General features: G+C 39.7%; 1 protein-coding gene across 1 annotated transcript in view; it reads right to left on the bottom strand.

The window, feature by feature from the left end:
• Nucleotides 1–10426, bottom strand: part of NALF1 (NALCN channel auxiliary factor 1) — an 824722-nt gene extending 814296 nt beyond the window's left edge. Inside the window, exon 1 of the mRNA XM_075590726.1 lies at nucleotides 8846–10426. Within this exon, the coding sequence (XP_075446841.1) occupies nucleotides 8846–9577 (732 nt within the window). The 5' untranslated portion in view covers nucleotides 9578–10426. The remainder of the gene's footprint in view (nucleotides 1–8845) is intronic.
• Between the last annotated feature and the right edge of the window lie 3882 nt (nucleotides 10427–14308).

The following is a 14308-nucleotide window of genomic DNA, read 5'->3' as shown; positions in this document are numbered from 1 at the left end:
CATTACTGGTAAAGCATATGCCCTTACAATAGTCCATACGAGAAGAGCAACAACAGGCACACCACCTCTTACGCCAGGAACTGCAAGCGCGTTGGGAGATAAAATTACCTCCTAGACTGGGAAAGCCCCACAGATCAGCCATCAGGTGAAGTCTCACCTATCACAAAAAATGACCCCAGATGATGATGTTGATACCTGTCTATTTTTGAGTGTATGGTGGCATGGGAAGGATGGTATGGAGAGCAATGGGCTGGAATACTTGCTCCCTACTTGGTGGTTGACTCCCAAAAAAATGGAGATATGACTTAGAGCCAGAACAAGCTCAAAGTTATGTCACACTGAAAGCTGAGACTCTGGCATGGCTAGGTGTCACCGTAGCTGTTCAGGCCCAGCGGTTCCATTTGTTGCTATGTAATGGGAAAGGCTCCACGCTCACAGCTCTATGACCTGATACACTCCGCACGGAAGTGGCTTTAACCCGACGTCTGTACGCATGCCTCAATCATCAAAAGGGTCATCGTAGACCAGTTCCAGGGGGGTCTCCCTCATACTGTCCAGATGGGGATCAGCCACAGTGATCCCAAAGATGCTTAGCAGCTAGTCGTGTTGGTGGAACATCACTTCGCTGCTGAGATGTTTAGGAGCCCAGGCCCGATGGTTATTTGTGTTACCAAACCCTGTACTCCAGGTAACCCAGTAAGATTGTTCCTCGGGCTGGAAGGCCGCAAGAACTCCTAGAGTCTACAAAAGAACCTAGGGATTTAAGAGCCCATAGGGGGAACTATGCTCCAACAAACTCCAATGTAAGGGAGAAAAAACTCTGGCCCAGTTCCGTAACTAACACAGAGTGTTATAAATGCCATGAACTGGGACAAGTGGTGGAAGTTTGCCATTTGAACTCAGAAAAAAATCACTGTGTTATCTCTGTGGGTGTTTTTTCCGGTGGTGATTCTGCTACAAAGCAAACTACTATATAGCAGGGGAGGGTAGAAAGAAACACAATATGTCAAATTAAGGTGGATGGTGTGTTTATAAGTGCAATGCTTGATAATGGCAGTATAGTCACTTTGGTATCTGCACATCTTGTTAAATCTAAATTACTGCCAGAATTTTCTTTACACATAATGTGTATTCATTGAGACATCCACAGTTATCCTGCTGCACAGGTTTATATAGAAAACCCTATTGACCCAGTGCATCACCAAGTTGGCGTAGTTCCTAATCTGTTTCAGGAGCTGCTGCTGGATCAGGATTTTCCCCGGTTTAGGGAATTACAGTAAGGGAAAAAAGAGTCTAATTATTTACAGAATGTACCCTTATCAGAACACCAAGCTCCCATATATTCAGTTGTACCTTTACAGGTTTGGCGGGTGAAGAGAACTCTACTCTTGAGAACAATGCGGATACAGGTTTGGTTTTCAGGATCTGGGGTTTTTACCTGTTAAGTTTGCTTCAGTCCAGCTAAGCGATTTTAACTTAGTAACTGCAAAAACTAACGTAGTGTGTATAAATGGGAAACCTGTGACCCCAAGGCTTTGCCATCTCCATCCTATTTTATAATCAACAATGACTTTCTGTATAGGGTAGAGAAAAGGGAATCTGATTGGCTGAAGCAACATCTTGTGTCTAAAACCTTTAGATGGCAGGTTTTAGCCGTGGCGCATAGTCATATTTTGGGGGGAGATTTAGGAGTGAAAAAGAAAACAGATAGAATAAAGTTCCGATTTTTCTGGCAGGGCATAAACAAAAATATAGAACAATATTGTGAGGCGTAACCAGAGTGCCAGATGACTTCACCGGTTAACCCGTTTCATAGCCCTCTGCTACCCTTGCCCATTATTGAGGTTCCTTTTGAATGCATCGGTATGAATCTCATAGGCCCTTTTCCTAGGTCCACACATGGCCACCACCATATCTTGGTCATTCTAGACTATGTAACAAGATATCCTGAAGCAGTTCCCTTTAGGAATACATCCACTAGACATATAGCAAAGGAGTTAATGCTGTTTACTCAGGAAATTCTAACAGATCAAGGAACACCTTTTATGTCCCACCTTACAAAAGAGCCGTGCTGACTATTTAATATTAAACACTATGCACTTCAGACTATCACCCTCAGAGAGATGGTCAAGTGGAGCAAGCCTCTTAAAAGTATGCTATGGAAGGCCATAGACGGGATGGTAAGAACTGGGATCTCCTGTTACCATATCAGTTGTACTTGCTCAAAGAGGGTTTGAGTTATTGTGGGGAGACATCCCAGAGTTATTTTACATATGCTTAAGGAAACATGGGGAACTGAATCTACCCCAAACCACAACTTGTGGAGCATATTACGCAAATGCAAGATCGTGTTTCAGAGGTGTTACAATATGTACGGCAATTTATGCAACAAGCTCAGAGTTCAAAGCAGAATTCAAATAACTGGAATAGGGTGTTCTGTCCAGGAGATAAAGTGTTAGTGTTGGTGCTCATGGTAGCATGTATTTTTTTAGTCACTTGGTGTGGCAGATACAAAGAATGAGAGATTAATTACAGAGTTAGCAAGCCAGGGAAGAGAGAACCAGAGCAGTTGTATCATGTGAACCTGTTTAAACCCTGGAAAGAGTGGGAAACTCGGTTAGCTGAAACAAAAACTGTGTGTCATTGGGGCACAGAGAGAGTGTCAGTGGTGAGAGAGAGTGTCAGTGGGGGGTTGGGTGGTGTAGGAGAGTGTCAGTGGGAGGAAGAGAGTGTGTCCGTGGGGGGGAGTGTTAGTGGGGGGAGAGAGTGTCAGTAGTGTCAGTGGGGGGAGAGAGTCTCAGTGGTGGGAGAATGTTAGTGGGGGAGGAGAGTGTCAGTAGTGTCAGTGGGGGGCAGTGTCACTGTGGGTGGTGGAGAGAGAATGTCAGTGGGTGGGGGAAGAGAGTGTCAGTAGTGTCAGTGGGGGGGAGTGTGTCAGCAGGGGGAGTCAGTGTCAGTGGGTGGGGGAAGAGTGTGTCAGTGGGTGGGGCAATAGAGAGTGTCAGTGGGGGTTGAAGAGTGGGCAAGGTGGATACCCTTAGCCTAAAATATACCAGCTAGTCCATATTCTTAGTTCATTTTAAATGTATTTATTGAAAATATTTATTATGGTTTATTTGGTTAATTTCTAATAAAGGGATGTGGACTTTATCCCAAATAACAGTGTTCTGTATCTTTTGTATTTTTTATGTTTTGTGGGTCAGACTTAGAAACCAACATATTACTCTTTTTCTGGGTGTTTAATAATTCGGACTTTGTGGTACAGTAGGAAGATGATTTATAAATAACATACAATAATGTGGATAATTATATAAATATATTTATTTTTTAAAGAACATCCATTTTTCACTATTTCATGAATTTTCTTTGCTCTAGCCTAAAACCTTTTGTTTTAACAAACTGGCAAATATATATATATATATATATATATATATATATATATACAGTAGATGAAAAAAAATTACAAACAAATAAAGAAAGTTTTACAGTCTACTTCCCCTCTCCATACTAAACCCCTCCTCCCTTCCACTCATCCCCTCTCCTAACATTCAATCCCCCTTCCTCTCAAACAACCCCCTCTCTCATTCAACCCCCCACACTCACTCAATTACCCCCAACCCCCCCTCCAGTTGGGAGCAACTTCCGACACCGAACGGGAATTGGGCAGGTGAGGGGGAACTGGCCACGGAGTGAGGGGATAGTTCTACATCAAGGCATGGAGGTAGCATGAGCACAGCAGGGATCCTCTGCTAACCGGTCACAATTCTGTGTTACGCACCGGCGCCTGTACGGAGACAACCTTATGGAGACCACTGCTCTAGCACATGATTGAATATAAGAGCATTACCTATCTACACTTGGCTCAGAACAAGTTGTTGCCACTGATAATATGTTTAAATAGTAACTTTTATTTTATCCTATAATCAAGTACTCTGTTACATATGTAAGTCAAATGCTATTTCTACTTAAATCAAATGAAAAAGTAAGTAACCAATCGTAAGTGATAAATTAATGAAAAATAGCACTGATGTCGCAAAGAGTAAATCGAAAAAACAATAATATTAGTGACCAATACAACTAAAGTGCTGTGAAACAATGTCCAAATGGCTGCCTAAAAAGTCCTGCTTAGCATTCAACCAATGGTAAGAAAAAAAAAGTTTCAAATAAATGTCATGCCTGTTCCGGTATGATGATCAAATTGTATGCAGTGTAAATGGAAACTTGTAGCTTGGGCAAGTAAACATATTTGTCTAGTAAGAACAGAACTGAAAAGACAGTGTGTGTTTTTTTAAAAAGTTACTGTAAAATGTTGGTTAAGTTGCAGGATTATGATTTCATTCACAAATAATATTGGAAAAGTTATATTTAATTATGTTTAGGCCAGGTTGGTGACTCCACATTACAAAAAAGGTAGACAATTTAAAAAAGACTTACAAATAAAACTGTTAATATATGAAATGTATTGTCTTTCAAATATATAAAATGAGCACCAAAATATATAAATGAGGGCTAATTGGCCCATAACAAAAATCTAAATATACAAATGGTCTGATCGATTACATGAAATCCCCCTTTACTTAGAGTACACCATAATTTAAAGTATTTGCTTGAACAGAAAATAAGAGCCACAAAGGAAATTGAATCTCTAAAAGAAATGCACATTTGTAGCTCAAGAAATCAGAGTGTTATCTTACAATTCTCAAACACAATGACATTTATTCTGTTAGGCCGATGAACACAATACAGTAGTATCTGTCCAACTGTGATTTTTTTTTATCCTTAGATTGGATATCAGATACTCAAAGTTTATTTGGCTTTATATTGTTTGTTTGTGAGATTTTAGTTTTTTTTTTCTTCATTTCTCTCAACATAGCAATCAAGGTATTGTTATTATGATAGAGCAGAGTGTTTCTGCAGTCAAATACAGTTTGTGTGTCAAAACACCTATGTGTTTCTTGGAGCAAATATCAGTAAGATTATCTTGCTTAAAAAATGTACTACAAGGCATGCGGAGAGGACAATTTTGGGAATATTTGAAATTACTACAGATACCTTGCATACTTCCTGTTTTAACCTCACTTAATGCTTAAACCTTCAAAGTATTCGATAATTATCACAAATCACAATGTGTACTTCAAACATATACAACTTCTATAGGTAACACGTACAATAAAGTTTAACTTAATATGTTTCTTTTAAAATATACTGAAGAAAACATTTGATGTTTCATTTTACACAATGCAATGCAAGGGACGCAAACGTTCTAAACAAGTTTGAAGAGAACTTTATTCGCAAATTATACAATATTAAATAATTGTGACTCGATTTTAAAGCACCTGGCTTTTTAATCTATATTCACAATGACAAGTCAAATTAATTCATGTAGACTCAATAAATGTTACCTCTTACTATAATTTACATATTTCTATATCAAATAAACAAATATCTAAAGTAAATATTATTGGCATCTTTCTTTAAGCTAGAGGTCATTCTCTGCAGGTATTGAATAAGTTGTGCGATGAAATGTATACAATGGGCTATGTTACCCTTTCAATGCCAAAGGGTTCTGAAGCACATTGCAAAACAATTAATTGATTTCCCTTCCAAAACAGTTAAGCAATTCTCTGAATTTCATCCCAGAATTAAGCACCTAGGTAAGTGATGGCCAAATTCAAATATTTAGTTATTATAACATAACAATAAAGCCCATGTTATTGATAAACCCCTCAATTCATTACTTATCATGCAAAATGTTAAAACTTTTTACCAAGGTAAAATTAGAGATCAATTCAGCAGATATTTTGAGTTGCAACATTATGTGTGTATAATATGTTATCAATAGCTGTTTTATCTTTTCTGCTCCAATGGCTTAGCACAGTCACAAAAATACATTACAAATCTATACTTGCTTGCCATTTCAATCAAATGGTCCTTTTCCAAGGACCTATCTCCAAATGTAACTCTTTTTGCAAAATGGTGAAACTGCTACATGTACAAATTATGCCTGTTAAAAACTTGTTGAAAGTAAGTGTATATCTTTAGGGAACACACATTCAAATGCTTGATCGCGTTGACATAATGTATGTATTCAATACGATCAGTGTTTTATCTGGCATAGTGTACAATGTTAACATTTAATTTGCCGTTATAAACAGGCTACTTTTAATACAGTCACACTGAAAATGTTAGCCCTTGAACTCATTTGGGCATTGGAATTACCTTTATGATCACCGTTCTTGACTGTATTCTTCACCCTGTCGTATTATCAAACTTTCAGCACTATGGACAGCGCATAAGTCTATTTTGACAGCCTCATAACATTAACAAACAGAGCCCAACTCAAAAGCATTATCTTTCTAAAACGTCCAGACGCTACGACAAAGAACTACACTCTGGTACTGAATAGGTAAAAGTATACATTGTGAATCAATTATTTACCACTTGTCTAACGTCCATATTGTGGCCATAATCAAAAGAATGCAAGTTTAAAATGTAATTATTATTGTAGAACAGAATGGATACAATCATAAATATAATTATAAGTCTTGCTGCTATGGTATATCGCATATGCCACATATAATTTTTTTAAATTAAAATATTAATACATGGCAAAAGTAATAGAAAATTAAATTAATTTCAGTGATCCACCAAAAACAAGCTTGCATCATTATAGAGCTGAAAATCACATGTGATTACTCATTTTTTAATGAAACACTCTTCCCACAGTGTTACATTGGAGCTTGAAAACAAGTGGGATATGCAGACCCCTTAAATCCAGAAAAAAACACCCTGTGATTATTTTATATTAGCAGTGTTATACATTTTTTTGACAACATTCCATAAATATAAACTGTGTATACAATCCAACATCAAGTGAAGCCAATGTGCTTGAGATATTCACTACAGCATGTGCCACAAAATGTTTGGTTCATATGGCAACTGGTTGGATGGGGAGAGAAAACGGATAAGACATTTCTTGCAGTCAATGAATTAAACAATTGTGCATCTTTGCATCCGCAGTTTGAACTCAACTCTCATAATAACATTGTTGAGATAAGATCATATAACTTGGTATTTTCCAGTAACAAGTACATGTTACTTATTGTAGTGCATAGACATATATTTTACCTGTAATGAAATCAAAATGGTGAATACTGTGTTTCATTTTCTGAAGACAAAAAACAAGCATTTATTTTTTTCCTCTTAATCTTTCAAAACGCACTGCTTAATATAATGCATATAGTTTCCTTTTCTAAAGTAATAGTCACTGTTCCTTAATGTCCAAGCATGCATAGCTGTCATTTTTTTTCATTCAATGTGCTTGTATTATGTAATCTTGTAAGCAAAAATAATTTTGATTTAAGTACTATCTATCTATCTATCTATCTATCTATCTATCTATCTATCTATCTATCTATCTATCTATCTATCTATCTATCTATATAAATAATGGTAAGATATGGGTTCCATCTTTGATCCCAAACGTCCTAAAGCTAAATCACATTAGAAGGTTCATGATCGCTCTGCGATATCACACGACCTTATGCCCTATCATGCAGCAAACAAGAGCTGTACTGTACTGTACGTGGCATTTTCTTGGATCTCTTCTAGTGACAAATGCGGATCATACATAAAGAAGATGAACAGCACGCAAAAAACCCTGGAGGTGAATCCCAAATGAAGATCCGTTTATACAAAAAGGCTGTGCAAAATGACCTTATTCAAAATGCTCTACTCCTGTGTAATGCAGGTGCTTCCCCGTGCCCATCACAGCATTAACAACCTTAGGTATCTTAATAAGTGACAGCAACTAAGCAACCGATTGATTTCTCTATTTAAAAACATCTCATTAACAATGTTCCAAAAGAGTAGTGCGAGACATTAATCATAGGCAAGAAGCTTTTTGATATTCAGTGACTGTTGCTTCCCTATCAAATATCCTTGCAGTGTCTGTTTACGGTAAATCCACAGAGCTGTAAATCCAGAGTCCTTGAGCTATAGTACGAAATGTTGTGTACACTTACTACCACAGATAAAGGATCAACTCCAACTCCACACATAGCTTCTGTATTTAACATTAAAGGTCATCCATATGACAGATAAAAAACATAACCGCATTCCCTGCAAATACACTAGTATACCACATTTGTCATCATGATGATGTCTCAAATTACCGAGCTATCTACCCATCAGAATACCTGATGGCCATTCTGTATTGCAGTAGGTTTCAATAGAATATGCATTGAATGTACCACTTAGCAAATATTCACGACTGTATGTCTTCTCTGTGTTTCTTTTCTATGACAACATTGCAATGCAGGGGAATAGTTAATAACACTTGGGCACGCACCATCTTGCCCTGAGAATAGAGATGTTAAATCAGCATCATTCGTGCGTTACTCCTTAATAGAATCAGGAAAGGCGACATGGTCTCTTAAGCATTTGACCGGAAACTGAAGAAGGACACTGCAACAATTCATTGGATCCAGCAACCATCTAACTTTGCAGTTACTTATAATACAGGTAACAGCAACAGCTTATAAACACACACTGTGCTCGTGTGAGTCTGCGTATATTCATCAGGCTCTGCTCATTGGCGTTCAGGCCAAAGTCAAGCCTTCTAGTCAAACTGCATTCAAACAGTACTCAAGTCAAGATAGGATAGTTATAGTAAATGGCGCATCCACATGCAACAGGAGTATGCTGTATGAAGCACGGTTACACATCATTACATTCGCAGTTGATATGCATCAATTGTCAGTCCCTATGTAAAGCATCACTTAACTAGTAAAGCCAACCATGGGCTTTCCAGCAAAAGCCAAGAAATAGCAAATCAGTTTCCTACCTTGCAGTCTTCAGAACAGGATTTCACAGAATACTCATCCGATTGTAAATATTTCTGTAGCAAAACCTCAAACTCGTCATATTTCTCCTGAGCTTCCTGGTCGAAGCGTTGGTAAGCCTGGACACACTGCCTGCAAGTAGCTACATCCCCATTCTCCACCACGTCTCCACTACAGTTGACAGTCTCCGGTTTTGACAGCCCATTAAACAAATCCGAAAGTGTATAGGAATTACAAAATGAAAGGTAAAAATTACTCAAGTTGAAGTGAGTAGGCTTATTCCTTGCCCCCTCACTCAAGTTCCTACAGACAGATTCAGCGTCATCGACACTAAAACATTGACCAGGTGAACTATGTGGGTAACACGTTTCTAGCCGCCACCGAGGTTTGGTAGAATTTCCTAGAAAAATAGCTTTTTTGCCTTTACTAAGGCTCTTTTGAGATGATTGAAGGGTGGGTGAAAGTAAATGTCCTTCCACTGATGGAAATTGATCAGCCATGCTAGTTGAAGGTAAGGTGTCCTGCTCTTTGTCTCTGGTCCTTGTCAATTTCGCCTCAGCGCAGAACCACAAATGATCAGAAAGCAGGACTGTGAAGAACAAGAGAGATGCTAAAGACAGTCGCCATTTCTGAGCCCTCTCGGAATCAGTGAAGGGTTTTTCGTTCTCCCGGGGTGCAAACCAGATTTTTAAGCTGTCATCATACTGCCGACACATCCAAGCACCCCTGGTCATATTTTGGGAACGCGCTGCTCTGGCCGGCTCCACCGTGAAGGCTCCTTTGCTAGTGTCACCACAATATTCATTGACTTGGGGGTTGATTGGCTTTTTCTCTCTTCCTTATCTGTTCTTTGCGCTAAGCCCCTTGCACAGCGTTTGCCCACGGCAGGATCTGACTTCTCGCAGTGCTGCTGATCGGCTATATCCATCCAATTAGAGGAAATAATAAAGAGGTGAACCCAGGCATTGTCATCTTCATCATATCCCTGTTATCCATCGCGCTCCTGAGAAAATCCTGCTTCCCAGTGACTGCATGTCTCTCCCCTTCCTCCCTCCTGACCGTGCTGAGATCTCTGCTTCTCCACAGAGCACTTTCATCAGCCTGTCCCCCTTCCTCTCACTGACAAGCCGGAGGATGCTTCCCACAGATCTCACTGCTGGAGCGTGGATTCAGCCGGGTGTCTTCTCCTTTGCAACCTGGGCGGAATACCCTGGGTTTTGCCTGCTGATGGCCACAGTCATCTTGGTCCTGTGCTAAGTTGCCGCCATCTTCGTCCTGAAACACTTTTTTGGGGGGAGCTCGCTCTTCTGCGTCATCCCCGGCACCCAGATCTCTCTATCCTGGCGCATTGGCCAGCTCTGGGCAGGATGGGAACAAGAAGGAGCTCAGGAGGTGGAGGCATGGGAGGGGAAGGGAAGGAGAGGAATCACTGGGAAACGCACATCACCCTCTGCTGCATCACCAGCAGGCTCCTGGGGTTGAACTGATCTCACCATTGAGATGTAACATTAGACATTCCAAGCTATGGACAGCCAGGGTGCAGGAGTGGTGCAGGTGCTTGTGGAGGCTGCTGCTGCTGCTGCTGCTGCTGCTGCTGCTGGGGCTGATGTGCTTTTCATTCGTGGATTTCAACAATGATTCGGCAGTTTGTGTCATTTCATATTCATTGCAAAGAAACGATCAACCTTTTGCCCCCCCCTACCCCCCATTGAAGAGCCTGAGCTACCGAATTGAGCATAGTCAGATAAGGTGGAAAGATGTGCTTCTCCCCATAACAGGTGTAGAAAAGTTTTCTGTAACATACAATCTCTAGAAGGTCATCTGCAGTGTCTGCTTTATTATTTCTGGGGGGTTAGGGAGGGGGGGGGGTGGATATGACACCGGGTGATCAACAGCGTTTGGGCATCGTGATTTATAAAATCTACCTGCCAGTTTTCTTATTGTCACCAATAACATACATTCTGTAAAGATAAACAATTGATTGTTTGTTTCTGCTGCATCAGTGCTGACATGTTCTATGTGTCATTCGATTTCCATATTATTGTAGCTGCCACACTCACACATATTCCTTGTCTGCATTGCTCCCTGTTCCTCTCTCATCCCGTCTCACAAATATTTGCTCTTGTGTTCCCCCCTCTCTATTCCTTATAATTTCCAGTCACACAATGCTTCTGTTTTTCTGTTATCTGCTAATATTTTTTCATTCGTGTAAGTTATGTGATTCGTAGACTTCCGCAGCATCTGCTGTTTGCCTGGTTTTACTGCTGCAGTACAATTCTCTACTGCCCCGTAGTGTTAAGGTTTTGTCAACAGGGAAACCATCATTGTTACGCAAAAAAAATGCAATAGTTGTCTCAGACACTAGAGAAACAATCAATAAAACGGTGAGCAATAGAAAATACACCCAGTAGCCCAGAAGACACAGAATTGCCTTTCCAAGTCTTATATCATAAAGCTGTAGACGTGCCTGTTAGATGAGAGCAGAGATGCTAATTATCCAGATCTTGCTTCAAATGTATGTGTCAAAAGGGCTTGTTTAGTTTCAGACTTGTTCACCAGCAATTTGTAAAGCTTAGAAAAAGCAGCAGGCGCTCCAGTGACATCTCCAATTGACTTCCCTCTGCTGTGACAGTATTGATGAGAAAGATTAATCCTTGACTGCCAAATCTTGGAGAATTAAAAGAAATCACAGACGATTTGCTGCTTAGTAGGGTCAGCAAATGATCATCAGAGCGACTTCTCTCTTCCAACTTGTCGCATTCCAGCACAGGCTGCTCCACTGCTCTGAATTTATTCTTCTCAGCAGTGCAGTTTCATGGCTGCTGTAGTGCTTCTCATCATTATGTATTACATGCCACTGCTTGGTGTACAGTATACTAATGGGAAAACTGTAGGTAAGGTCTGTTCCTTTGAAAAACACTTTTCTTTAAATTCTTATAACATTATTAAGAAACACATTATATATATACATACATACAGATTATTACATGTGTATGTGGCTGTAAAAATGAAAAAGAAGAGCTTTCTATGCCTTAGTAATTCCCTATATCAACTGCATTTTCAATTACATACTTTTATAGTATGACCAATATACCGATGCATCGGTTTTAAGTATCCTAACATCTGACATAAATACATATTTTTATTGAGTGCAATTTTTTACCCCACTATTGCAACATGTAATACAATAACAATGGGAGAGAAATTGCACATTTTAACAGATGTATGTAGATTCACAGTTTTTGAAAGATTATGCTATTTACTTTACATGACCATGCTCAGCAGCAGTTCATCATAGTTAACATATGGCATTCCCACCACGCAAACATTAAATGCAAATCAAACCAGCGGTTTAAAAATATACAGTATGCCTCATGACCTATACAATGTATGTTTGAAGTGGTCATATTACAATAGTATTCAAATGTAAGCACTTTGATATTTATTGGTACTCAGATGTGGAACATTACACAAATAAAAACAGATGGCAGGACTGGAATATTGCATTATTTTAAACGCAAATAAATACTATATTTTCTAAAACAGGCATTGATACTTTTATCGATGCATTGTTGCTTTTGAACAACGAGATCTACTGTATACTCATTATAGTATGTCCCAATAAGAATCTTAGGAGCCGGGAGTCTGGTGTAGTTTGTAAGCTTTTCAATGTTGTCAATAACAGCAGAGTATTTGTACTGCATTTTGTTTACTTTTTTTTGTCTTTTGTGGTTAAATTAATGTAATTGAAATGTCTAAAAAAGAAAATAATGCATAGTACATTTTAACATTGTTACTGACGAAATGGATAATGCATTTGGGTTACTGTTAGGAAACGTTACCCACACAGACCAAGTATAATGATAGTAGAGAATTCAGGGTACAATATCGAATGATACTGCATAGCCACATTGATGAGGAACTAATAGAAGCAGGGAAGCAAGAGGCATCCTCGTCTTTAGTCTGTCCCATATGTCCACTAGGGTGAGATGTATGTTATTGTTTGAAGCACCTTCACGAAAAATGCAATTTTTTTCAAAATGTTAAAAACAAACCTATGAAATATTAAAAGTCTATATGCATGAACTCAAAAACTAACATTATCTTCCATTCTTATCTAGAGCAGACCCAGAAGATACAGCTGTGGGACACTATCCAATTCAATTATATAATCAGTTTAGTGTCTCCCTTTGTCATATAGGCTGTTTATCTTAGATACAATAGGTTGGGATGCCACCTGTGATATGCAATGAAGACAAAGAAGAAAGTAAATATTAAACAGTTTACCTAAATGTACTAATTTAAACATACAGTCTGATTAGTGTGTGTGGCAAAAATGACTCTTTTAAGTTTTAATATTATTTTAGCATCAAAAAGACACAGACAAGATGAAAATACGAATTAGCAATACTAATAAAACATGCCAAATAAATCAGTTTTTTTAACACGACATCTTGCTTGAGATCTCATGAGCCAGTATAGATCTACACATTTAGCAGATGTCTTTGCTCTCCCTTTTAATGCTTACACTGTACTGCAGAATATTGCATTACAGTATAACACAGATTATAGGCTAAAACTGTTAAATTCGGGGCAAAGTGTGAGATCAGCTCTCAAACAGGGGAGTGATTGGCCAGGAGGCAGCAACAAAGCACTGACTCCTCCCTCACCCTGCCTGCAGAGAGCTCTGCACAGGAGAGTGAGATGAAAGGTTTGTGTGTCTGTGTGTGTTTTGTGGGTGTAAAGGGGGCCAGCAGAGTGTTTTTTTGGTGTTTTGTGTGTGTGTGTGTCTGCAGTGTGTGGGATACAGGGGAATGCAGTGGGTGTAGGGACGGGACTGCTAGTGTGTGTTTTGTGGATGTAGAGGTGGCAGAGTCTGTTTTGTTGGTTTGTGTGTGTTTGTGGGTTCAGAGGGGAGGCTGCAGTGTGTGTTTTGTGGGTGGAGGAGGGGTGCAGAGTGTATTGCGTGTCTGCAGTGTGTGGGTTTACAGGGGGCTGCAGTGGATGTAGAGGGGTGGCTGTTGGTGTGTGTTTTGTGGATCTAGAGGGGGCAGCAGTCTGTTTTGTGTGTGTGGGTGTCTGCAGTGTGTTTTATGGGTGTAGAGAGGGCTTCACAGTGTGTGTGTGTGTGTGTGTGTGTGTGTGTGTGTGTGTGTGTGTGTGTGTGTGTGTGTGTGTGTGTGTGTGTGTGTGTGTGTGTGTGTGTGTGTGTGTGTAAGTGGGTGTAGAGGGTGAAGGAGGGCTGCAGAGTGTGTTTTGGTGTGTGTGTCTGAAGTTTTGTGGGTTTACAGGGAGCTGCAGTCTGTGTTTGTGGGTGTAGGGGGGCCTGCTGTGTGTGTTGTGTGTTTTGTGAATATAGAGGGTGGAGGGGGGCTGCAGTGTTTGTGGGTCTAGAGGAGGGGGCTGCAGAGTGTGTTTGTGTATATAGAGGGGAGCTGTAGTGTGTGTGTGTGTGTGTGTGTGTG

Source organism: Ascaphus truei, chromosome 3, assembly GCF_040206685.1.
Source record: "Ascaphus truei isolate aAscTru1 chromosome 3, aAscTru1.hap1, whole genome shotgun sequence".
Lineage (NCBI taxonomy): Eukaryota > Metazoa > Chordata > Amphibia > Anura > Ascaphidae > Ascaphus > Ascaphus truei.
Note: the sequence above shows the minus strand (reverse complement) of the source record. Positions and strands in the feature narration are given on the sequence as shown.